This window comes from Drosophila erecta, unplaced genomic scaffold (assembly GCF_003286155.1).
Source record: "Drosophila erecta strain 14021-0224.00,06,07 unplaced genomic scaffold, DereRS2 tig00000092-arrow-pilon, whole genome shotgun sequence".
In the NCBI taxonomy this organism is placed as follows: domain Eukaryota; kingdom Metazoa; phylum Arthropoda; class Insecta; order Diptera; family Drosophilidae; genus Drosophila; species Drosophila erecta.
In genome coordinates this window covers 6,982,706-7,003,031 of record NW_020825207.1, presented here as the reverse complement: position 1 = coordinate 7,003,031, position 20,326 = coordinate 6,982,706, and the positions used below count along the sequence as shown (strand labels likewise).

Here is a 20,326-nt window from a genome sequence, read left to right as displayed (position 1 = left end):
TCAATTAATTTTAATTCAACAATGAGCCGAAACGCACATCAAGGTAACGTGTGTCCATGTCAGCCCTTATTTGGCAATTGGCCGAAATGTCGAGATCTCCGAAAATGTATTTTTTTTACCGCCTGCTGCTCCAGCTCCATTGCACGATGCACTTTTAGGGCGACTTGCAAACGACATTCTCTTAAGCCCGAATACCCGAATCCGAAAACGTATTCAATCGATGCCCATATGGGCATGAAGAGGAGCCCAGTCACGTAGCATGGCGAATATATTATATTGCTCACTTGTACCTCAAAAAATTATAAGCAATTAAAAGCCATGGCGGTGAATGAATTGTAATGACTACTGGTAGCTGCGCATGTTGGACATTCTCGACGTGCTCGAGCCTATCCGACTATCCGGTTGGGGCAGAAACTCTAACACATACATGTATGTATCTAATTTCCACTTGGGGACACGTACGGAAACAGTGCCTAATATCTTCCCTTAGCCAAAACAATTAGGCAACTTCTTTTATCTTATCTGACTTAAGCTTCGCCTTGACACTCTACAAAATTTGCATACAAGCTTTGTACTTTGTGATACTTTGCTTTCAACATTCCTTAAGTACCTCAATATTTTGCTGCTGAGCAATTGCAATTGAGTTGACTCACAGTCAATATGGAAAATATTTGCGATTCTTTGTTTAATCAGCAAATCTATAAATAAGATGTTCATTCATATTTGACAAAAGAAAGTTCCTTGGGCAATACACTGCGTGACAAAACGGCAGGTTCAACTAATTCTGATCTCTTCCATTTAAGCTAAAGGAACTTGGTTTAAATAAAACAGTTTTCCTTTTAAAACATAGTGGTAAAATGATTACATCATTTCCAATTTTATGAACCGCAAGTTCTATGAAAAGATAGTACACTCAATGTTCACTGCTTGGCGGGTTAATAAAATTGGACAGATAAGATCCCCTTAAAATTTGTACGAAGCGTGAACATTGTCCAGTCCATTAAGTCCATTTAGCAATGATTGCAATTACACGTTGGTTTGTTTATTATAATTCATATTTTTCCTTTTGTATTTCTTTAAGGCTTACATATTAAAATATATGCTTAGTGTAGGTTCATTATTTATTGTTTCATTTATCCGATTACGATAATTACCAATTATGTTCCGTCTGCTTCAACTCGCTCCTAAGTCTTAATGTAGATTTTTTACAGTGTGATATACGTCGCCAAGCGTGCATTGGATGATGTGGGTCGGTTATAAGAGTGTCTGTTCTTGTTAGCTGCTTCTTGTGTTCTATTTGCATTGAATAATTTGTAAGTTTCTCGTTTGCTAGATTGTGATTTTGGGTTGTCAAACAATTGCAGTCATCTACGTTAAAAATTTTCACTCGCCTCTCGTGTTGGTTATCTGTGTTAGCTAGTCTTTGTGCCAGGCACCTACTCCACATTCCTTAGACCCCAGACTCCAACTGGAGTGTCTGCGCTTATTTAGACCTGTTCTGCATTTGCTTGGGCTTGCAGCTAGCTCCGGTTTCTGTATGTACATTCGAAAAGTGCTGCACCAACGCGATGCTGGGCAGGAATAGCCAGACCCAAGTGCACGCCCACGATGGGACCACGCAAACACCCACGTCCGGATTCGGGCAGCTGGTTACGTATTCAAGTGCAACGCATACTAGTGCCTAGTACTATCCATAGTCGTCTACGTTTCATGTTAATATGTATACAGTTTACACTTAAGCATAAATATTTTTCGTCTATTTGAATATAAGTTTGTGTATAAGTTGTGTTATTAAAACTCGTGTAATGCGTAAAACCAATTGAACGTAACGCTTTAAAACTTGCAACTCATACAGGTTGTTGTTTTAGATGCGACCAAGGCATCGCAAAAATTAACAGATACTTTCTATACGTAAACCTATATATGTCTGTATATATATTATATAAGGTGTGTTCATGTCTGTAACGCTAGTTAACTTTTATGTGTACAATGCGATCACTTAACCGCTAACCTAAGGCTAACTAAAATATTACATTTAAGGGAATCGCTTACGACGCATACGCCCCACTCCGATGACCGCTCTGGTAGGGATCTGTCTGCCTGTCCACGTCCAAGTGTGCTGGTGTTCCGTTATGCGCTGATGCTGTTGCTACTTTTGTGTTGCGGCTGTTACTTTTGCTGTTGCACGTTCCATGTATTTACAAGTTATCTGAATTTATTACTCCGCGCTCATGTCCGCCTGCTCCTGCTGCTGATCTTCAGGCAACACATTGCGGCAGATCTCGTACTTGATTACCTTTCCGTGAATCTGGCCATCAGGCATTATCTGCACCTGCACCTGCTGCTGTTCGCTGGCAGTCGCCAGTTGCTGCTGGGCGGCGGCCTCCTGTAAAAGTGGGGAAGGACAAGCAGGTTTAGCTTCAGCCAGTAAAAGACTTTCGGCCGTGGCAGCCTCTCAACTAGACTAGACGTCTATATATGCAGAAATAATATCAACTAAACTAAAGATTACGCTCAGGCAAAGAGGGAACAAGCAGCGTGTTGCACGCTTCGAAGATAGGGAATAAGAATAGGAATGCACAAAATTTAAAGATCATAGGGAAGATACAGGGTAGACGCAGGCAGAGTCGACTATAATTAGGTTTATCTCAAGCATACGACAAACAACAAATTAAACAGCAAAATCAACGAAAGACATACGTAAATCATGATATATAGTAACACTTATAGACAATTAGCGATAATTTGGATATGTCATACACACCTAAACGCGCAAACTGAGGCCTTTGAATGGAATTTGATTTGATACTATATGATTAGCTTGTATTCATTGCAGAGTTATGGGTTTCTTTTAATTTATAGATTTGGTAAGAGACACGCATAGACAGACACACCTTCACATAGGCAGACACACCCGCACACACACACATCTCACACAGATCCGAACGGAATGGATCAAAAGTCTCCAGTAGCTTTCGCATCTGAGTTTGGATTTACATTCAAACATGTGAGTGTGCGCTTGTGCAAATGGATGTCGCTCGAGTTGGTTTTCGTTTGATTAGGTTTTAATGTTCATTTGTGGTTTTATTTATCTTTTTTCAGTTTTTCTGTTTCGTTTAATTCTTAGTAAGAAGTAGTTGGTACAACAAGCTGCAAAGTATTGGAAAAGGTAATGCGATTATGTTTCAGATTGGTTTCATTTGTTCAGTGGTACATATATAGATGGATAAATGGGCGGGCATTGCTGATTAAAGTAGACGCAAAACAAGTGGGACATTTATCTTAGAGTACGCTAATTCGGTTCGCCGCTTCCCGACTGACTGACAAAGCCTTATAAGAATGCCAATAAGAATCGTTTATTGTTGATTTGATAACATTGTTTAAGTGCTTAGTATTTTACATGAACGTTAGGACCGCCTAACTTACTCCCAACTAGAATTAGACTTAACTCTAACTAAGTAGTGTAAATCAAAGCATTAAAGAGCGGAACGGAGCGGTTTGGATCAGATCCGGAGTTGACGGGATATCGAGTTATGTGGGTTAACTGGTTATCTGATTTTCGGGCTATCGGAGAGGCACTGGACTGAAACTGGAGTCTAGCATACCTGTTGCTGCGATATGGCTGGCTTCGTCTCCAGATGCTGGCGCTGGTGCAGCATCAGGTGGTTCTTCTGGAAGAAGGCCTTGCCGCACTCGCACACGTGTGTGCGCACCGTGCAGCCGCCGTTCGGGTGTCGCCGATTGTGCTGCATGAGTCCGTGTTTGGCGGCGAATCCCTTGCCGCAGCTGGCGCAGAAATGCGACTTCGGTTTGTTGGCCGGCGCCACGGAGACAACATGCTGCTGTTGTTGCTGCTGTTGTTGCTGTTGCTGCTGCTGTTGGGCCACATGCTGCAGATGCTGCTGCTGGCCGTGCACGGGCATCGTAGGCACCGCAGTGACTACGGCTTGTGGATGGGTCGAGTTGGCGGCCTGCACCAGCGTGGTCTGCGACATCACCTGACCGGTGGACGATATGATCTGCACTGGCACAGGGCTCTGGCCCACCAGATTCGGATTGGCCGTGACTACGGTGCCCGGATTCAGGCTAGCCGTGCTCAAGAAATGACCCGGCAGCGCGGCTGTCAAGGCACACAGATCTGTCATTAGGCTCTTGTCGCCAGTGTGAAGGCGCAAGTGAAGTGCCAAGGCTTCTCGGCTATTGAAAGCACTACCGCACTCGCTGCAAGGATATGTCAAGGCTTAAGGTAGTTCCAATGCTTGTATTGCCACCACTTACCGGCACACAAACTGCGGTCGTGCCACGCCATTGGCATCCGTGGTGGATACAGTCAGCAACGTAGAGTTACCCGGATTGCTCACCACGGTTATGGTCTGCGGATGCGTTTGCTGTCCGGCCTGATGATGATGGGCCTGCTGTAGCTGCTTGAGTTTGTAATTAAAATCAGTCAATTTCTATTTAAAGGTTAGAATAAAGGCTCATGCTACAAACCTGTTGATTTGCTATGATGGTGGCACTGCTCGTGTTAGGATTGACGCCATTGTGCGCCGTCCTCACATGCTGGTGCAGTTCGGCCTTGGTGAGGAATCCCTCGCCACAGCTGACACAGGGATGTGCCTGTTCGCCGGTATGTACCCGCCTTTAAAAGAGATTATTTAAACGTGGATTATCAAAATATAACAATATATGCGCTGTTCTCACCTCATGTGGGAAACTAGCGTTCGCTTTTGTAGAAACTCTTTGCCGCATACGGTGCACGAATGGGGAATCTTGCCGTGAATACGTCCGTGGTTAACCAATTGGAACTTGCGTGGAAATGAAGCTCCACATTCGGCGCAAACAAATGGATTCAATGAACCGTGGAAGCTGTGCGGTAAAAGCAATAAACAATCAAGCTAGAAAATCATATATACCATTTAAAAGGCCAACTTACCGCGAGTGCATAATCAGGTGGTTTTCCTGCGCAAAGCTCTCACCACATTCCTCGCAAACATACGGTCGTTCGCCGGCGTGGAACTTGCTGTGCGTGACCAGGTGTCGCTTAAGCGGAAATGAGCGTCCGCACTCCTGGCAGACGAACGGTCGCTCTCGACTGTGGACCCGGGAATGGGTCAGCAGATGGTGCTTGAGGGTGAAGCTCTTCTTGCACTCCTGGCACTGATAAGGTCTCTCCGTGGAGTGAAGCAGCAGGTGAGTGTTGAGACAGTGCTTGTGCGCGAAGCTCTTGCCGCAATGAGTGCAGATGTGGGGGCGTTCACCTGTGGGGTAAACGGAATGGTTAGGCCTGCTCAATAGTTAGGGGTATTCTGCCAGGAACAAGAACAACCACCTGTGTGCACGCGTGCGTGGGTTGTCAAATGGTGCTTGAGCAGAAAGGACTTGCCGCACTCGTCGCAACTGTACGGGCGTTCCTTCTTGATTGTGGCGTCCGTCTAAAAAAGAATTGGACAATGCATTAATATACCGCACTTATAATTCGTCCAAAGAGGTTGGCCTACTTCGCTGAAATGCATTGATTCCTGTAGTTCGGTCTTAGGGGACAACTCTAATGTGCCTGGCTCCAACTTCAAGTTGGGTGCTTCGCCTTGCGAGTCCTCGTTATCCTCTAGTCCTTGTATAACTTTCTGTACTTGAACTGAAATACCAGGAAGTATGTCACCTAAGAGTGTTGTTGCACCGCCAACGGAACAAAAGCCAAATGGAATTCAAAGGAAGATACAAAAAAATAGAGAAGAAACAAAGGAAAAAAATCAAAGATCCGAACAAACTGAATATGCAAATCAAACTATTTGGGTTCAATTGGGTTAATCAAACTTAAAACAACGTTAGACAAACTAAACAATGGCAAAAACTATGATTACAACGTAACCACGCAACCAGGTAAAAGCAACCGGAACCGAGAATGTATGCCGGGTATTTTCCGTTGGGATTTACTTCAATTGGGGATCAGATCGTAGTGTGTAGTGTGTGGAGGAGTAGGTGGAAGGAGGGACTGGAGCAGGGGTAAGAAACACAGATTTGAGATGCTTACTTGGTGTCCCGCCGGACGCATGGTGATGGGATCCGTCGGCAGCGGTGATCGTGTGCGTCTGATGGTGGCCGGCAGCGATGGCGCGCTTGATCAGGATCTCGTTGCACTCCTCTTGCGTGAGATGCAGTGCCCCGATCGAGCTGAAGTGCGACTTTGCCGCCGCAGATCCGGCGGTTAGCACCGTCTGTCCGGTCTTCGCATCAACAATGCTGCCGTTGGTCAAAGTATGGTGGTGGGCGAGACCCGAATCCCCACCAGCAGCGGCTGCTGCTGCTGCGGCCGTGGCCGGATCCACCAGCACATCTGTTGTTTCAATTCGATGGGTTGGTACGTTTCATTTTGGTTGGAGTAGGTTCGATCAGCCCGCGCCCGCCGCCCGCCAAGTGATGAGGTGTTGTGTGTGTGGTGTTATATGGTAAGATGGTAATTTTGAAGTTTTGGTGCGGTGCAGTTAGCGAGATGATCGTTGGGTCGGTGGTGGAACGGGTGCAATAGCAAAACGGGCAAACACACAAGCACAATGGGATTTATTGGAGGAGATGGTGGATTTTGGGTTTCGGTTTCGGGTTCGGTTTTTCGGGTTGAATTCAAGGGCGAGCGAGATCGAGCGAGAATAAAAAAAATAAATAAATTAAATAAATAAACGGGAGTAGAGAGAGAAAAACAATCGATTAACAGAAAACCCAAAATATATAGATAATCACAACACAGTAACAGCAATACGTGCAACACTGAATCGAATCGATGGTTTTTAATACGTCTTGAATCGATCCACTTACAGTTCTTGTCGAGACTCAGGACCTGCTGGTTGTTGTCCTGCTTCTTAACCACCGTCGATGCTCCTCCGGCAGTGATAACTCTGCAAGACATACACAGAGGGATATAGAATTGGGGATACATTGGGGTTCCCTTTAGGCAGCTGGAACGCCAACGCACCTTTGTGTTCCAGGAAATGAAGGATCATTCACGACAAACATGCGACGAACGACATTATTTTTGCCGCCAGCTGTGACCCCTTTGACATCCTTTTGAACTGCCAATGATCCATCCGTCGATAATAGATAGGGCATCTGGAACAAAGACTTTTAGTAATCTTGCTGTTTTCCGTAAATTAAAGGTTAGTCTTTATTTCTGAAGAAACTGATAAAGCTTGCAAGGATAGAAACTAAGATAAATGCTGCAGGAGTTTCTTTTACTCTGCTTTAAGCAAGAAAACAAAGATCGTTTAGTGTACACGTGTTCCTTGGAATTGTTGTTTATCTACATACATACATACATATGTAGTACCTAGAGGTTTTTCTATAATTCTATACAAAAATTCCCTAAAATCTTGAAAAAAAACTTTTCAAGTTGGAAAAAACTTTACTTTGAAGTAAACTTGTGTTAGTCTTATTTAGCTCAAACTTCTGAATGAATTGACCTTCATGAACCGTTTTTTTTTTTAGGAACTTGAACTTAGTACAGTCGCCACTCGCTATGCTAAGATCTGTAGGCTGAGATTCGGAGCTGGCTGGTTGGTGCTTCCATTAGCGAAATGCTTGTCTTTTGTTTTCGCTCTGATTGATAATAACCGCCAATAACTCCACGCTACACCTGCGCAGCCAGCAGTGCGGCAACAGATGATAAACAGTGAGCGAGAGGGAAGGCGGGCGCTGAGAACGGGAGGGGATGTTGGCAAAAAGCGCGCCTTTTTCACTGTGTGTGTGTGAGTGCAATTGGACATCGTGGCATGAGAGTGTGTGTGATGGGCGCCAAAATGGTGAGGCAAAAGTAATCAAAACACACGCACGACACCAAACGCACACTGAGGAGCACACGTCATTTCTCGTCGTGTGTGCGTGCATACATACACACACAACACAGAGCAGTAAGCGCGGCGAATTCGGCACTGACGCACACATGCGGAGATATCGGGCGCGCAAGTGCGGCGAATTCGCCGCGGTTGCCATTGTGTAAGTGCCAGCAAAAATAAGAAACAAAACAACAAACACAATTTCTCCTGTCAATTGCACAACAAAAATGATTGCTTTCAAAACAAAAACAGGCCATAAATAGCAGCAACACCTATGGATAAGCAATAATTATTAATAGAACTAAAATTAGGTTAGCGATATATGAATAGCCTAGAAAAATATCGATTAGCATCGATTGCTTTTGCCAGCTGCCAGACTTTTGAAAATTTCACGACCTTCCCGCTAATTAATTGCTCCGATTTGGCTGTGGGAGGGAATTGTAGCTATTTATTTATTTACTTGCTCGCCAGGTGCGCGTATTGTATTTTGGGAATTTCTCTGCACACAGAGCCAATTGTGTACGCATTCGTTTTACAAATACAAAATTATGAATGTTTACGAATGAAATGGAAACGAAAAAAACCCGTATGGATGTATGGTAAAAGAATTCTAACACACTCGCTCCATTCCCCCCATATAAATATACATTCGTATATTCGCATGACAACGCAGTTACATAAAGCGTATGGCGTATGCATATATACGTTGTACATGTACGTAAGTCTGTATGTCACAATAGCAGTCGCTCGTTTTCCACGTATACCGTATACGTGAATGCCATTCGGGCCGTATACATACACAGTTCGTTGCCGAAAGCAGCGAGTGTTGGTGAGACGAGCGAGTCCGTGAGCGAGTGTAACGCAGTGCGTGTGTGCGTTTGTGTGTATGCATTGGTGGGCCACAACACAATTCGGTGTGGGAAAGCAACAGCAACACCAACACACACGCACCTGGAGCGGGGGGTAAGGGGAAAATATCCTTAGCCTGGCAGCTTTCAACGGATTTATCTGTTTCATAGCGATATAACTTTGGACTTACCGACTCCCCGCTGACCGTGTAGTTGATGTTGGGCGATATCTCCAGTACCGATTCGGCGGCGCGGTTGCCGTTGTCCGCAAAACCCCAGGTATAGCCGAAGGGCGGCGGATTCTGGGCGGCGCACATTATTTAGCACAATGCGGGTTAAGAAAGAGAGAGAGGAGGGGGAAGCGGGGATATTTTTTTTTTTTTTTTGTTGGGTGGGAGGACGGAAGAGAAAAAAGCGCAAAATTTCCAAACGCAAATGTAATTGCACTTCTCGCTTGCTTGTGGTATATGTAGGTATGTATGTATGTATTCTAAAGCACGTACAAAATACTAGCCTCCTCTCTAGTAGTAGTAAGTGGAAATTGGTAATGGTATTTTTGCGGCTGTGTTCGAAGCCAAAATGTACACAACAAATTCAAATACGTTTGGGGGGGTCCAACAAGCACTTTTTCATCAATATTCGTTAGGTTTCTTCTTGTGATATATCGCACTGCGACGAAATCGAAATAAAATCACCGCATTCGCTCGCCGACGACGAGATGGGGGCGAACAACTTGTATATAGACCGAAAAGAAAGTCAAGTTGCTCTGGCTGCGGGCGCCATTTTTTTCCGTCCCTCGGTCTCAACGAAAAAAATTCACTTGGCGTTGGGGAACACACACTCCATTGATAACACACACTCGGTTTTGCGTTTTGCGTGTCGCCTGGGCGTGGGTGTGCGTGTCCGCCGATGTGTGTGCACGCGCCCCGTGTGACGATGTGCAGTTTTTGCAATTAAATTTATAAACAAAACACTCTTTTTCCTTCAATATAATTCACAGACACAGACACCACTGAACAAATTCCTTAGTGTTCGTGCTTCTCGTTCTCTGACGCCATCTTGTGTGTGCGCGGGCCAGGGTTGCCGAGGCACGGAAACAGTCTGCCATAGGCGGTGGGGTGTGGCAACGCTGGCAGGGCATGTGAACAGTGTGACCCAATCGCTTGGTATTTTTTAAAGTTCCCACAACGGTCATGCTTTGCATAACAATTCACATTTTCTGATTGAATCCTTATTTTATACCAAAACTTGTATTAGATATATAAAATATTGATATGTCACTATCGCCAGCCAGTGGCATTGGCCGCTTCTATGTCAAGTCGGCCAAAATCATACGTTTCGTTCGCCTGGGCTGTACCAACCGGCCTTTTTATCACATTGTCGTCATGGAGGTGTGTACTTTTTGGCTATTCAAATGGTTACAACTTTTAATTGGAAACTATATTTTGTTGTTTAGAGGCGTAAGAACCAGCACCAGCCTGTCATCGAGCAGGTGGGCTCCTTTGACCCTCTGCCCAACGATTACAACGAACGATTGGTGGCTTTGAACACGGAGAGAATCCGCTATTGGCTGGGCAAAGGTGCCCACTTGTCCACGCCGGCTGCAGAACTCCTGGGAATCGCCGGACTGTTGCCCATCCACCCGCGCACCTACATGACCGCCTGGCGGAACCGAAGAGCAGCTGCCGAAACGGAGGCATCGTCAGAAAAGGAGGAATCAACCGCTTAATGATAGCTGTTCCTCAATAAAAGCCTCCTTTTTGTTTTTACGTTTAACAAACGAAGATTTCTTCTGGTTCAGCGAACAGTGGTGCTCTTATTAACAACAAAATGAATACAGAATTAAAATTTATTGCAAAACGTAACCAATTCGAGGTGAGGTTGGTGACCAGGCCCTAAATCAAATGCATGGATAAGCGAGTAGCGGGCGGAGCATTGGCGTCCTAGTCGTGCTTCAGCACACCAGTGGCCTTCTTAATGCCATCATCAATGATCCTGTCGACAGCTGTTGGTGAAAATACATCCGCTTTTAGCACAATTATAATGAAGAGGTGAATTTACTCACATTCGTGATGTTTCAGGAAGTAGGGTAGCACCAGCTTTCTGTAGATGATGGTCGAACCATTCTGTTCCGTGGGCAGCATGCACCAGATGAGGAAAGCACACTACGGGTGGAGTATACCACTTGAAATAAAAACTTATGTGTAGGTAATTCAAAACTCACCTTCAGCAGCCAGTAGAAGGGAATCACCGCAGTTAGCACACTCGAAAAATATTCAATCACGGTGAAGATGCCAAACGTGACCCAGTAGATCAGCCACTTGGTGTCGTCCTGCTTTGTGCTGGACTCGATGGCATGGATGGAAGTGTATGCAGGGTAAAGAACCCCAATGATGTTGCACAGTAGCTGGATGCCCCAGCCAAAGATCAGATAGAGCGCGCAGAGACCAACAGCACCTGTGAATAATATACAATACCTTAATAGTAAACAGTTTCAAGTGACTGCTGGAACTCTACCGAAGCGCAGGAGGGCGTTCTCTACGAACAACTGGACTATTTTGCTCACGAATTCCTCGAATGCCATGTTCGCCGTTTAGTTGGTCAATTGATAGTGCCCTAGTGGCGCATTTTCCCTTTGGCTATATGCAGATCCAAGGCAGGAGCGGTTCTACAAGGCGCAGGGCGATCATAGGGATTTTAAACTTACACGCTTCAGCTACAAGACAAACTGTTCGAAGGACATAATGCCATGTACTTGTACGCCTTTCCAGGGCGCCCCTTCGTGGATCCCTGGGGTTCCTAAACCGCCCCATGCCGTTGGCTAATTATAAACCCTTAGCTGTTGTCAGTAGATGTCTCGACCTGCCTCTGATCCCGGCCAGTTGCATTTTGCCCACCCAGATGAGCGGACTACAGCCTGTTGTTTTGCCATAAATTTATGATGTCATTCATGCTCGATGGCGGCTAATTATATTTATACCCTACCAGAGTGTACATTATTTTAATTACAAGATTGTAAAAAGGTGTGTTCTGTTACAAAACACAAAAAACCACAGTTCATGTGAATTACTTTATCCAATTGGTTTGAATTCTCCATAAATGACTGTTCCTTAATATGCATAAGTTTGTTTACAGAAATATAGCCCACAAATGTTTAACAGCTAATGAGGCCAAATGTTTGAATGATGAATCAACGTCATGTTTGCAAGATTATTTAGACTTCGGCTTTTTAAAATGCCTCCTTTTGCCATTATGACCGCATTCTCACCTGTACCGAGGTAAACCAGGGGAACTCTGACATTGCGCCTCGTTTCCTGTCGCTGTCTGATTAGCATAATATAATCCCAGAGCCACATCGATAACTCCGGCGAGCACCGAACGAACTTAAAGCTCTACCAACGCACACAGGTGAGTGAGTAGACTTGCTCCACGTGTGCCAACAGCGCCACGTCTCAATAATTCAGACCTTTTGACCCCGCCGAACTGGACTTTCTCCAGATCTAGAGAATGTGGCTATGGAATGCGCGAGATGTATTGCTCACCGCGTACTGAGAAAAATGTGTACTTTCGGTGAAGTAAACAAAGAAAAGCACAAAACATGAAACTTTGTGGATAACAGACGCACACATCGGCAGCTGCCTACGTAGCCTTTTACATGCACACATCACATGCTCACAAAACTGAGGTGTATTGGTTAGAGGCGCTTGGTGATAAAACAGACACACTATTTAATTGGGCTCTGGCGTTTAAGTCGTCTGACTAATTCCCTAATTGGTCACCTGGCGGTGATTAAGCCCCCTCTATCCTGATTCAGCCACATAACATAGCTATATATAATAGGTTGCTATTTATAAGCATCCCGAAATATTCCACTGCATCTCTAGGCGAATCTCACTGGTTACGCAGTCAACTCGTAGGAGGTCACATGGGGGTCTCTTTGGGGCGCTGGTTCAGCGAAGGACGTGCGATGACGTCGCCAAGATAACCCGCAACCCGCACTCACCACCGAAAATCTTGACCCTGTCAACGCCGGTTTTCTCCTCCAGGGAGTCGAAGACTTTGGTCCACGGCTTGGACGCATCCCGCAGTGATTGATTCACGTCCTGCTTGTAGCCGTCCAAGAACTGCTTCACCTGAGTTACCTGCGCGGCCATTTTGCACAAATTGTTTTTAAATATATCTAGTTGTCAATCAAAAATATACGACGCCGCCGACTTTCCAGATGCCAGTCGATAGTTATTTGCGCCAGTCGGGGCCAATCGTTCATCGTAGTCGGAAGGCGGTATTTCCCGAATTTATCGTCGCCTATCGATATGGACAGGTCATACTAACTGGCATTTTTTTTACTTTTAGTTGTTTTTTACAATAAATATTTCTTAAAGCCAAAAACATTCGTTGTGTCTAGCTATTTTTATTGATAATTCATTTAAAATATTTGTAGTAAAAGTTAAAAATGCAACAATGCACATAAAACAGAAACTAATAACAGTTGACTAGTATTCCAAGGTACAGTGATAGGATAATTTAAAAATAACATTTTTATTGTTTATTTAAAGTCATTTCATTAGACTTACAGGTATCTAGCGGCCTCCAAGACTGGACTTTTCAGTTTTTGTGCAGGGGGATAACATAACGATCGCGCAGATAAAGCAACTTTTCAAAAAACACAAACGTCAATGTGGTGTGAGGAGCACTACGAAAGTAAATGGGCCAAAAGCCCTTGTACATCCCATGGAATCCTTCGGTTTTCAAGATCCTAGTGAAGCAGTCCACCAGGCCTTTGTACATGAGTCCACGGCCCTTTTCATCCACTGGCTGGTTGTACATCCGAGTGGTGACCACGTCAAGTGGTGAATTTGCCACCGCCACAAGGGTGCCCGACGTTAGGCCGGCACAGAAAGAGAGGAGAACCGGATGGGTGACCCATCCTTGATCCTTAAGAAATGCCTTGGCCTTGGGAAAGGTGCCGATCTGGACGCTGGAGGCAACAAACGTTCGGTTCAGGCTAGGTAAAGCAGCGCGCCAGAATCCTGAAATGCCATTGGTCCGGTATATGTGCAGCAGGGCATCCATCATCGAGGTGTGCTTGTGCTGAAAACCCACGGCAATGGACTTAACAGCCTGGGCATGCTGTTGGGCCTTTATCTATAATGGAGGCAGATCAGATCAAAAGTTCTAGGCGATGTAGTACTACTCACCATGTAGAAAGGACTTGCGAAGTAGGTGCCCGTACAGCCGCCCAGAGCTCCAAAGAACATGCCCCGGTAAAAGGATATGGAGCCATCCTCATTCTGCAAGTATCCCATCTCCAATGCGTTCGAATAAACACTTAGCCTATCATAAGGAAAAGGTATTTACAATGCATTTTGCTCAAATTAACTTTTTTCAACGGTAAACGTAACGACTTATTTAAAATGTTCATTACTTCACAATGGTAGATAAGATAAACATGCATTCGCATATCGCATTTCGGGGGACTTGAAGGGTAACACTTGCATCTAGCATTGCATAATTTCTTGGTCACTTGTAAATATTTTGTTAAAAACTCCCTCTAATATAAATAGTAGGAATAAAGTTAAATGATATAGATGTTAATGGTTGAAAATTAGTGAGAATGCTTTCATATGACAATGACCCTAGTACTTGCCTGACTGAGTTGAGGACAAATTGGTAACACAATGCCGGGGCCAGACCCTTCTCCAATGCAAGGAGTCCGTCGTTGAGGACTATCTGCAGCATGGCCTGGGCAAGATTTCTGTAGGGCTTCACATAGGTTCCTCGGGCCGCCAACTCTCCCTGCAGCTGCATCCGCGTCTTGACCACATCTATGGGATTGGTGAGCACCACCGCTCCCATGGCTGCCACCCCGCCCAGCACAAAATCAGACTTGGTCATCCTTTCACCTCAACTTTGGATATAGTTGATCTTACGTTATCATTTTGTTTACATAAATACATAGTTGTGGCCAGAGTTGTGAAACCACCGATTAATACATTTATCGAATTAGTACTCCCATATCAAAACTTAAGTGCTCACATTGCTGCTTTGGAGGTTAATTAACTTAATTTGCCTGATTTATTTGGTTTTTAATTTAATATAGTACAATATATTATATAATTATTTGTGAAATTCATTTCATATCAATTTTTATCGATAGTATCGATAGAATGGATTCTCAAGAATGTTCTTGCCTCGCGTTTAGACAACAATTAATTATATTTACATGTGTACATGTTTAAAAATTATTTAAATTTCTATTTCATTACTTACCCTCTCCATTGGCTCAGTTTTAGGATGGGAATTTAGGCTGCACGATTTATCATGTTTCTTGCAAATACAGATCTAGATTCGTATTATTTTTAATGATATTCTGCAACAAGGGTGTCTCGAATATATGTACATAACTACCTAGTATAAACGAATGAAAACAAAAGGTCATAATACGCCAATGCTTTTAAGCGTTTCAAATAATTTGCGTTAGTAGTGAAGATTGTACTTTTCCCTAACGGCAACTAGTTCGTCAAAGAACAAAAGCACCAAGGTGGAATATGGAGCACTTCTCAGATAAATGGGCCAAAAGCCCTTGTACAACCCATATAACCCCTCCGATCTAAAGATCTTAAGCACACAGTCCGACCAGCTCCTGTAATAAATGCCCCGACCTTGGGCATCAACTCCCTGATTGTAAAGACGAGTGGTAATCACATCCAATGGAGTGATTACCAGCGACACAAATGACCCAGCGGCTAGGCCAGAGCAAAAGGACAGGATTGTGGGATGAGCTACCACTCCGTTTTCCTTCAAAAGACTCTTAGCTTGGCCAAAAACTGCGATTTGAACGGCAGAGGCAACAGTGGCGCGGTTGACATTGGCCAAAGATCCTCGCCAGAGTCCAAAGACGCCATTCTTCCGGTATATCTTCCTAATCGCATCACTCATCGAGGCGTGCTGATGCTGATAACCAACGGCGATCTGCTTGGCTGCCTGTGCCTGAAGTTGCGTCTTGATCTGAAATGGAAACGTAGCTATCAGCAGTCTTATCTTATCTGAGCTAGACATTGTCAAATGTTTGCCAAAGCAGACACCTCCAATGTTTGATTTACATAATCGCTTACCAGGAAGAAGGGGCTGGCACAATAGGAGCCCACAACGCCGCCCAAGGCGCCCCAGAACAAGCCCTTTGGAAAGGAGATCTCGCCTTTGCTGTTGTGGACCCAACCCTTCTCTACTGCATGGGTGTATATACTCAATCTGTGGATAGAAAACATATGTATATTTTTGTAAACTCTGTTGGATTACAACTGTTACCTACCGACACGAGTTTATTACAAACTGGAAGCATAAGGCAGGAGCCAATCCTTTCTGCAGGCCGAGAATTCCATCGTTTTTGGCCACAGTCACAAAAGCCTGGAAAACACTCTTGTATGGCTGAGCATAAGATCCTCGGGCGGCCAGCTCTCCCTGAAGCTGGATGCGAGTTTTGATCACCTCCACGGGATTGGTAAAGACACAAGCTCCCATGGCAGCCACGCCACCCAGCACAAAATCCGATGTAGCCATCAATGAAACGTCCGTTCTGTATCACAGCCTAGTGATCACTAACGCTATACTTGCGATAAGCAGCTGCTTAAGACTTGAAAACAATATGCGTTAAAATGTAACAGCCTAACTGGTTTATTTCATAAAAGTATTGCACGGTTAATGGCTACAAGAACAACTCTTAAATTAGATTACTGAAGGCACAAGTTGGTTCTGGGGCTTTGCTAATCTAAGAGATTGGAACTAGGACTTTTAGCTACTCGCTACAAGCTTAAGCCAGATTTAGACAAACAAAAGTTGCATATAAATTTGGTTCATCTGAACTTGACTTAAAAATAAAAAACAAAGTGTATATTTGCTGGTATTAGAAAAGATTTGAACAAGTTTGTACTTAAATTATGCTACCTAGCCAGTGTTCTTTGGGGTCATTTATTACTATACTTTGTGCGTACGGCGATGAGCTCGTCAAAGAAGAGCAGTACGAGTGTTGAGTGGGGGGCAATGCGCAGGTAGTTGGCCCAGAAGCCCTTGTACATACCATAGACGCCCTCCGATCGCAGGATTTTCACAAAGCAGTCAAGCCAGCCACGATAAAGAAGACCACGTCCCTCCGCGTCCACGCCCTGGTTGTACAGACGCGTGGTAATTACATCTGGCGGCGTTATGGCCACCGACATAATGGATCCCGCTATCAAGCCAGCGGAAAAGGAGTTCAAAGTAGGCTGCGTCACCAGATCGTACTCCACCAACAGGGCTTTGGTTTTGCCAAAAGTGGCTATCTGGGCACCTGATCCCAAAGCCGCCCTGGGCAATGCGGCCACAGATCCTCTCCAGAGGCCTCGTACTCCATTCTTGGAGTAGATCTGACGCAGGGCATCGCTCATGGAAGTGTGGGCATGTTGGTAGCCTACTGCGATTTGCTTGGCAGCTTGTGACTGCAGCTGAGTTTTGATCTGCATGCAAAAGAAAGGACCATAAAAATTGATTTAGTAATATTGTACAAAATAGAACAAATTCGAAATTCAGGATCCAATAAAAAAAATCTACTGTGCTAAGCAAATTATCTTAATCTGTGCAACCAATAAAATATACTTGTGAATTGAATGTGATATGAAAACAATAAGTTAATGTTTACAATACTAATTAAGTTATTTAGCATAGGTTTTTTCCGCTTATAGATCTGAAAAATGTCTTAATAGAAATTAGCTAATAATAACTGAGTTATGTCATAAAGTAATAAGCTATGCCAAACCATAGACAGGCAAAGAAAATGCAATATTTAGAAGTATTTCTTTCTGCATGGATTTCTTGAAATAGTAAAATGTAGATACTGATAGACAGTTGCCAATAGAGGCTCTTATCTGTGGAAGGTCCATAATGCTGATGAGCACGCGGCTCATTTAGATAAGCTATATGTTTATGTAACCTCCCAAAACATCCCCACAATTGGCGTACCAAGAAAAATGGACTGGAGCAGTAGCAGCCGACGACGCCGCCGATGGCTCCCCAAATGAGTCCCAGCCCATAGGACACCTCGCCAGTCCGGTTGTGCATCCACCGCCTCTCCATTGCCTCCGAATAAATGCTGAGTCTGGCGAATGCAAATTCGAGTTAATGATTAATAAATATAATGTATAGGTACTGTGTAATCCCCACCGGAAGGAATTGATGATGAACTGAAAGTACAACGCCGGTGCGAGGCCCTTTTGGAGGCCCAGCATGCCATCGTTTTTGGCCACCGTGACGAAGGCATGGACAATTCCTTTGTAGGGCTCCACATACGTTCCCCGCGCCGCCAACTCGCCCTGCAGCTGGATCCGAGTCTTGATCACCTCGATCGGATTGGTGAAGAAGGTGGCGCCCACGGAGGCTAGGCCGCCCAGAACGAAATCCGATGTAGCCATGTAATCACAAGTTTCGTTGAGGATAGTAGTTGACTAGAAACTGTTGTGCCGCCTGCTGCGGGATCTCGGTGGCTCTAGGAAGCCGCACGTTGCGTATGTGCCGTGTATTTCATAATTTTCTGCCGCGATTAGCTGGCACTAATGTGCTCTCCTCGCCCGTTATACAAATATAATATAAATTTGGCGAGCAATATAACTTAGATGCAGTGGAGTTGCCACACTGTCGCGAAATTAAAACAGTGTTATTCTGCTTTACTTTAAAATGCTTGTTGTAAAATAAATAATGTTGGATCGTAGATTTAAAATTCAGGGCAAATATGTTTCAGAACATTAGTAACGGTTAGTAACGGTACGGCGAAGAAATCACTGTGATTTAAGGTTGACCGGATCCGGCAACTCTATTTTTTTCTAGATGTATTGTTAGCCCGAATCCCGTCAAAACATTAATTAAATTGATTTTCATGTCAATACAAATACACTCACTGAGCCAAAACGTTTTTGATTATTATATTTATCTGATTGAATTTTAGAGGAATACTACATATTTGAAGTAATCACGATCATTAAATACGTATTAATTTAGTTCTCTTGTTTAAGAGCATCTCTAATTGGCGGGAAACGGACCAGGCCGGCAGCACAGCTCGCTCTCTTTCCTTTCGAGCTGTCAAAGCGCCGAAGACGTGTGTGCGTGTTATTTTCAGCTGCATTTGTTTAAAAAAGTGGAATAACATTTAACAAAACCATGACTTCTCATCCGGTTTTCATAGACCTGTCCCTGGACGAGCAGGTAGCGTAAAAGTGCTCAATTCATGCCATGTATTTGGGCGGCCCCTGGTCTGAATTGAGGTTATGTCTTCCTCTTGCTGCAAAACAAATCTAATATTTTTCGTGATTTATTAAAGGTGCAAGAGCTGCGCAAGTATTTCAAGAAGCTGGGAGCCGAAATCTCATCGGAGAAGTCCAATAAAGGTGTGGAGGATGATTTGCACAAGATTATCGGAGTCTGCGACGTTTGCTTTAAGGATGGTGAGCCCTCGCAGATTGACGGCATTCTGAACAGCATTGTTTCCATCATGATCACGGTGAGTAATACGGTATACAATATGAACATAATATTAATAATTCAATATTTTAGATACCCCTGGATCGTGGCGAGAACATTGTGCTGGCATACTGCGAGAAGATGACCAAGGCTCCCAATCTTCCACTTGGCAAGGTGTGCCTCCAGTCGTTGTGGCGTCTGTTCAACAATCTGGACACCGCTTCTCCCTTGCGCTACCATGTGTACTACCACCTCGTCCAGGTGGCCAAGCAGTGCGAACAGGTGCTGGAGGTCTTCACCGGTGTGGATCAGCTTAAGTCCCAGTTTGCCAACTGCCCACCTTCGTCGGAACAAATGCAGAAGCTGTATCGCCTTCTGCACGACGTGACCAAGGACACCAACCTGGAGCTGTCTTCCAAGGTTATGATCGAGCTGCTGGGCACCTACACGGCTGACAATGCTTGTGTGGCCCGTGAGGATGCCATGAAGTGCATTGTGACTGCCTTGGCCGACCCCAATACATTCCTGCTGGATCCTCTGCTGGCGCTAAAGCCTGTGCGCTTTTTGGAGGGCGACCTCATCCACGACCTGCTGTCCATCTTCGTGTCGGAGAAGCTGCCGGCGTACGTGCAGTTCTACGAGGATCACAGGGAGTTCGTGAACTCGCAGGGATTAAACCATGAGCAGAACATGAAGAAGATGCGTCTGCTGACCTTCATGCAGCTGGCAGAGAGCAGCCCGGAGATGACATTCGAGACGCTAACCAAGGAGCTCCAGATCAACGAAGACGAGGTTGAGCCCTTCGTCATCGAGGTGTTGAAAACAAAGCTGGTACGCGCACGTCTAGATCAGGCCAACCACAAGGTCCACATTACATCAACAATGCACCGAACCTTCGGAGCACCGCAATGGGAGCAGCTCCGCGATCTGCTGCAGGCATGGAAGGAGAACCTCAGCACAGTGCGCGAGGGGCTAACGAGCGTCTCATCGGCGCAATTGGACCTGGCTCGCTCCCAGAAGCTGATACACTAGGCGCACCACTTCCGAAAACTGCACTGATGATGAACAAATGCTAGCCTCGGGGCAATGAAGTTACGACCTAAATTATTTTCAAGAATGCGAGGGCTTGATAACTTGAATAAATTTATAAGTAAAATCGGTAGCGAACAA

At 44.7% G+C, this 20,326-nt stretch overlaps 7 protein-coding genes and 1 long non-coding RNA gene across 27 annotated transcripts; 3 read left to right on the top strand and 5 right to left on the bottom strand.

Annotated features, from left to right (window-relative positions):
- Nucleotides 1-1,180: 1,180 nt before the first annotated feature.
- LOC6549216 (zinc finger protein 436) lies at nucleotides 1,181-9,741 on the bottom strand. Of its 18 annotated transcripts, none has more exons than XR_003407880.1 (13): nucleotides 8,863-9,199; nucleotides 6,968-7,101; nucleotides 6,811-6,890; nucleotides 6,032-6,334; nucleotides 5,499-5,695; nucleotides 5,327-5,432; nucleotides 4,934-5,258; nucleotides 4,702-4,866; nucleotides 4,492-4,639; nucleotides 4,279-4,424; nucleotides 3,606-4,221; nucleotides 2,765-3,150; nucleotides 2,316-2,386 (listed from the first exon to the last, which is right to left on the bottom strand). XR_003407880.1 is itself a non-coding variant. In XM_026980520.1 (12 exons), exons 1-12 carry the CDS (start codon nucleotides 8,986-8,988, stop codon nucleotides 2,219-2,221), a joined length of 2,514 nt encoding a protein of 837 aa, XP_026836321.1. In that variant the 5' UTR covers nucleotides 8,989-9,199; the 3' UTR covers nucleotides 1,181-2,218. The 18 variants fall into 18 exon arrangements, 15 of the variants coding, with proteins under 15 accessions (XP_026836321.1, XP_026836322.1, XP_015011654.1 ...); XR_003407879.1 differs by having other exon boundaries at nucleotides 4,279-4,421; nucleotides 5,330-5,432; XR_001448475.2 differs by having other exon boundaries at nucleotides 4,279-4,421; nucleotides 5,330-5,432; nucleotides 5,499-5,635.
- Nucleotides 9,742-9,815: 74 nt separating this feature from the next.
- Nucleotides 9,816-10,447, top strand: LOC6549217 (probable 28S ribosomal protein S16, mitochondrial). Its single transcript, XM_001975637.3, has 2 exons — nucleotides 9,816-10,062; nucleotides 10,128-10,447. The coding sequence occupies exons 1-2, from the start codon at nucleotides 9,946-9,948 to the stop codon at nucleotides 10,398-10,400; spliced, it is 390 nt and encodes a 129-aa protein (XP_001975673.1). The 5' UTR covers nucleotides 9,816-9,945; the 3' UTR covers nucleotides 10,401-10,447.
- A 10-nt stretch (nucleotides 10,448-10,457) lies between these two features.
- LOC6549218 (receptor expression-enhancing protein 5) lies at nucleotides 10,458-12,948 on the bottom strand. Of its 2 annotated transcripts, none has more exons than XM_026980527.1 (4): nucleotides 12,675-12,948; nucleotides 10,896-11,128; nucleotides 10,737-10,836; nucleotides 10,458-10,676 (listed from the first exon to the last, which is right to left on the bottom strand). In XM_026980527.1, the coding sequence occupies exons 1-4, from the start codon at nucleotides 12,823-12,825 to the stop codon at nucleotides 10,615-10,617; spliced, it is 546 nt and encodes a 181-aa protein (XP_026836328.1). In that variant the 5' UTR covers nucleotides 12,826-12,948; the 3' UTR covers nucleotides 10,458-10,614. The 2 variants fall into 2 exon arrangements, with proteins under 2 accessions (XP_026836328.1, XP_015011651.1); XM_015156165.2 differs by lacking the exon at nucleotides 12,675-12,948 and adding an exon at nucleotides 11,940-12,244.
- A 10-nt stretch (nucleotides 12,949-12,958) lies between these two features.
- On the top strand, nucleotides 12,959-13,372 carry LOC113564289. 2 transcript variants are annotated; one of them, XR_003407881.1, is made up of 2 exons: nucleotides 12,959-13,177; nucleotides 13,240-13,372. It is a non-coding gene; the product is annotated as an uncharacterized LOC113564289 (long non-coding RNA). The 2 variants fall into 2 exon arrangements; XR_003407882.1 differs by having other exon boundaries at nucleotides 13,228-13,372.
- LOC6549365 (solute carrier family 25 member 35) lies at nucleotides 13,242-14,877 on the bottom strand. The gene is made up of 3 exons (XM_001975639.3): nucleotides 14,319-14,877; nucleotides 13,870-14,005; nucleotides 13,242-13,816 (listed from the first exon to the last, which is right to left on the bottom strand). Exons 1-3 carry the CDS (start codon nucleotides 14,564-14,566, stop codon nucleotides 13,277-13,279), a joined length of 924 nt encoding a protein of 307 aa, XP_001975675.1. The 5' UTR covers nucleotides 14,567-14,877; the 3' UTR covers nucleotides 13,242-13,276.
- Nucleotides 14,878-15,130: 253 nt separating this feature from the next.
- LOC6549366 (solute carrier family 25 member 35) lies at nucleotides 15,131-16,335 on the bottom strand. Its single transcript, XM_001975640.3, has 3 exons — nucleotides 15,984-16,335; nucleotides 15,787-15,922; nucleotides 15,131-15,679 (listed from the first exon to the last, which is right to left on the bottom strand). The coding sequence occupies exons 1-3, from the start codon at nucleotides 16,229-16,231 to the stop codon at nucleotides 15,149-15,151; spliced, it is 915 nt and encodes a 304-aa protein (XP_001975676.1). The 5' UTR covers nucleotides 16,232-16,335; the 3' UTR covers nucleotides 15,131-15,148.
- Nucleotides 16,322-18,461, bottom strand: LOC6549367 (solute carrier family 25 member 35). The gene is made up of 3 exons (XM_001975641.3): nucleotides 17,867-18,461; nucleotides 17,666-17,801; nucleotides 16,322-17,163 (listed from the first exon to the last, which is right to left on the bottom strand). Exons 1-3 carry the CDS (start codon nucleotides 18,112-18,114, stop codon nucleotides 16,636-16,638), a joined length of 912 nt encoding a protein of 303 aa, XP_001975677.1. The 5' UTR covers nucleotides 18,115-18,461; the 3' UTR covers nucleotides 16,322-16,635.
- A 104-nt stretch (nucleotides 18,462-18,565) lies between these two features.
- Nucleotides 18,566-20,318, top strand: LOC6549368 (eukaryotic translation initiation factor 3 subunit M). The gene is made up of 3 exons (XM_001975642.3): nucleotides 18,566-18,901; nucleotides 19,017-19,196; nucleotides 19,250-20,318. Exons 1-3 carry the CDS (start codon nucleotides 18,857-18,859, stop codon nucleotides 20,186-20,188), a joined length of 1,164 nt encoding a protein of 387 aa, XP_001975678.1. The 5' UTR covers nucleotides 18,566-18,856; the 3' UTR covers nucleotides 20,189-20,318.
- Nucleotides 20,319-20,326: the final 8 nt, after the last annotated feature.

What these genes read in the sequence shown, in the direction of transcription:
- LOC6549217 (XM_001975637.3), top strand. Translation starts at nt 9,946, where the DNA reads ATGTCACTATCGCCAGCCAGTGGCATTGGCCGCTTCTATGTCAAGTCG. An exon ending in ATCACATTGTCGTCATGGAG is followed by an intron (nt 10,063 to 10,127) that starts GTGTGTACTTTT and finishes TTTGTTGTTTAG; the next exon opens with AGGCGTAAGAACCAGCACCA.
- LOC6549218 (XM_026980527.1), bottom strand. Translation starts at nt 12,825, where the DNA reads ATGGCCGCGCAGGTAACTCAGGTGAAGCAGTTCTTGGACGGCTACAAG. An exon ending in CCTTCTACTGGCTGCTGAAG is followed by an intron (nt 10,837 to 10,895) that starts GTGAGTTTTGAA and finishes CTCCACCCGTAG; the next exon opens with TGTGCTTTCCTCATCTGGTG. An exon ending in CTTCCTGAAACATCACGAAT is followed by an intron (nt 10,677 to 10,736) that starts GTGAGTAAATTC and finishes TTTCACCAACAG; the next exon opens with CTGTCGACAGGATCATTGAT.
- LOC6549368 (XM_001975642.3), top strand. Translation starts at nt 18,857, where the DNA reads ATGACTTCTCATCCGGTTTTCATAGACCTGTCCCTGGACGAGCAG. An exon ending in ACCTGTCCCTGGACGAGCAG is followed by an intron (nt 18,902 to 19,016) that starts GTAGCGTAAAAG and finishes GATTTATTAAAG; the next exon opens with GTGCAAGAGCTGCGCAAGTA. An exon ending in TTGTTTCCATCATGATCACG is followed by an intron (nt 19,197 to 19,249) that starts GTGAGTAATACG and finishes TCAATATTTTAG; the next exon opens with ATACCCCTGGATCGTGGCGA.
- LOC6549367 (XM_001975641.3), bottom strand. Translation starts at nt 18,114, where the DNA reads ATGGCTACATCGGATTTCGTTCTGGGCGGCCTAGCCTCCGTGGGCGCC. An exon ending in TTCATCATCAATTCCTTCCG is followed by an intron (nt 17,802 to 17,866) that starts GTGGGGATTACA and finishes TGCATTCGCCAG; the next exon opens with ACTCAGCATTTATTCGGAGG. An exon ending in GCTCCAGTCCATTTTTCTTG is followed by an intron (nt 17,164 to 17,665) that starts GTACGCCAATTG and finishes TTTTGCATGCAG; the next exon opens with ATCAAAACTCAGCTGCAGTC.
- LOC6549216 (XM_026980520.1), bottom strand. Translation starts at nt 8,988, where the DNA reads ATGTGCGCCGCCCAGAATCCGCCGCCCTTCGGCTATACCTGGGGTTTT. An exon ending in ACACGGTCAGCGGGGAGTCG is followed by an intron (nt 7,102 to 8,862) that starts GTAAGTCCAAAG and finishes TCTTTGTTCCAG; the next exon opens with ATGCCCTATCTATTATCGAC. An exon ending in TCATTTCCTGGAACACAAAG is followed by an intron (nt 6,891 to 6,967) that starts GTGCGTTGGCGT and finishes TATGTCTTGCAG; the next exon opens with AGTTATCACTGCCGGAGGAG.
- LOC6549365 (XM_001975639.3), bottom strand. Translation starts at nt 14,566, where the DNA reads ATGACCAAGTCTGATTTTGTGCTGGGCGGGGTGGCAGCCATGGGAGCG. An exon ending in TTTGTCCTCAACTCAGTCAG is followed by an intron (nt 14,006 to 14,318) that starts GCAAGTACTAGG and finishes TCCTTATGATAG; the next exon opens with GCTAAGTGTTTATTCGAACG. An exon ending in TCGCAAGTCCTTTCTACATG is followed by an intron (nt 13,817 to 13,869) that starts GTGAGTAGTACT and finishes CCTCCATTATAG; the next exon opens with ATAAAGGCCCAACAGCATGC.
- LOC6549366 (XM_001975640.3), bottom strand. Translation starts at nt 16,231, where the DNA reads ATGGCTACATCGGATTTTGTGCTGGGTGGCGTGGCTGCCATGGGAGCT. An exon ending in TTTGTAATAAACTCGTGTCG is followed by an intron (nt 15,923 to 15,983) that starts GTAGGTAACAGT and finishes TTCTATCCACAG; the next exon opens with ATTGAGTATATACACCCATG. An exon ending in GTGCCAGCCCCTTCTTCCTG is followed by an intron (nt 15,680 to 15,786) that starts GTAAGCGATTAT and finishes TTTCCATTTCAG; the next exon opens with ATCAAGACGCAACTTCAGGC.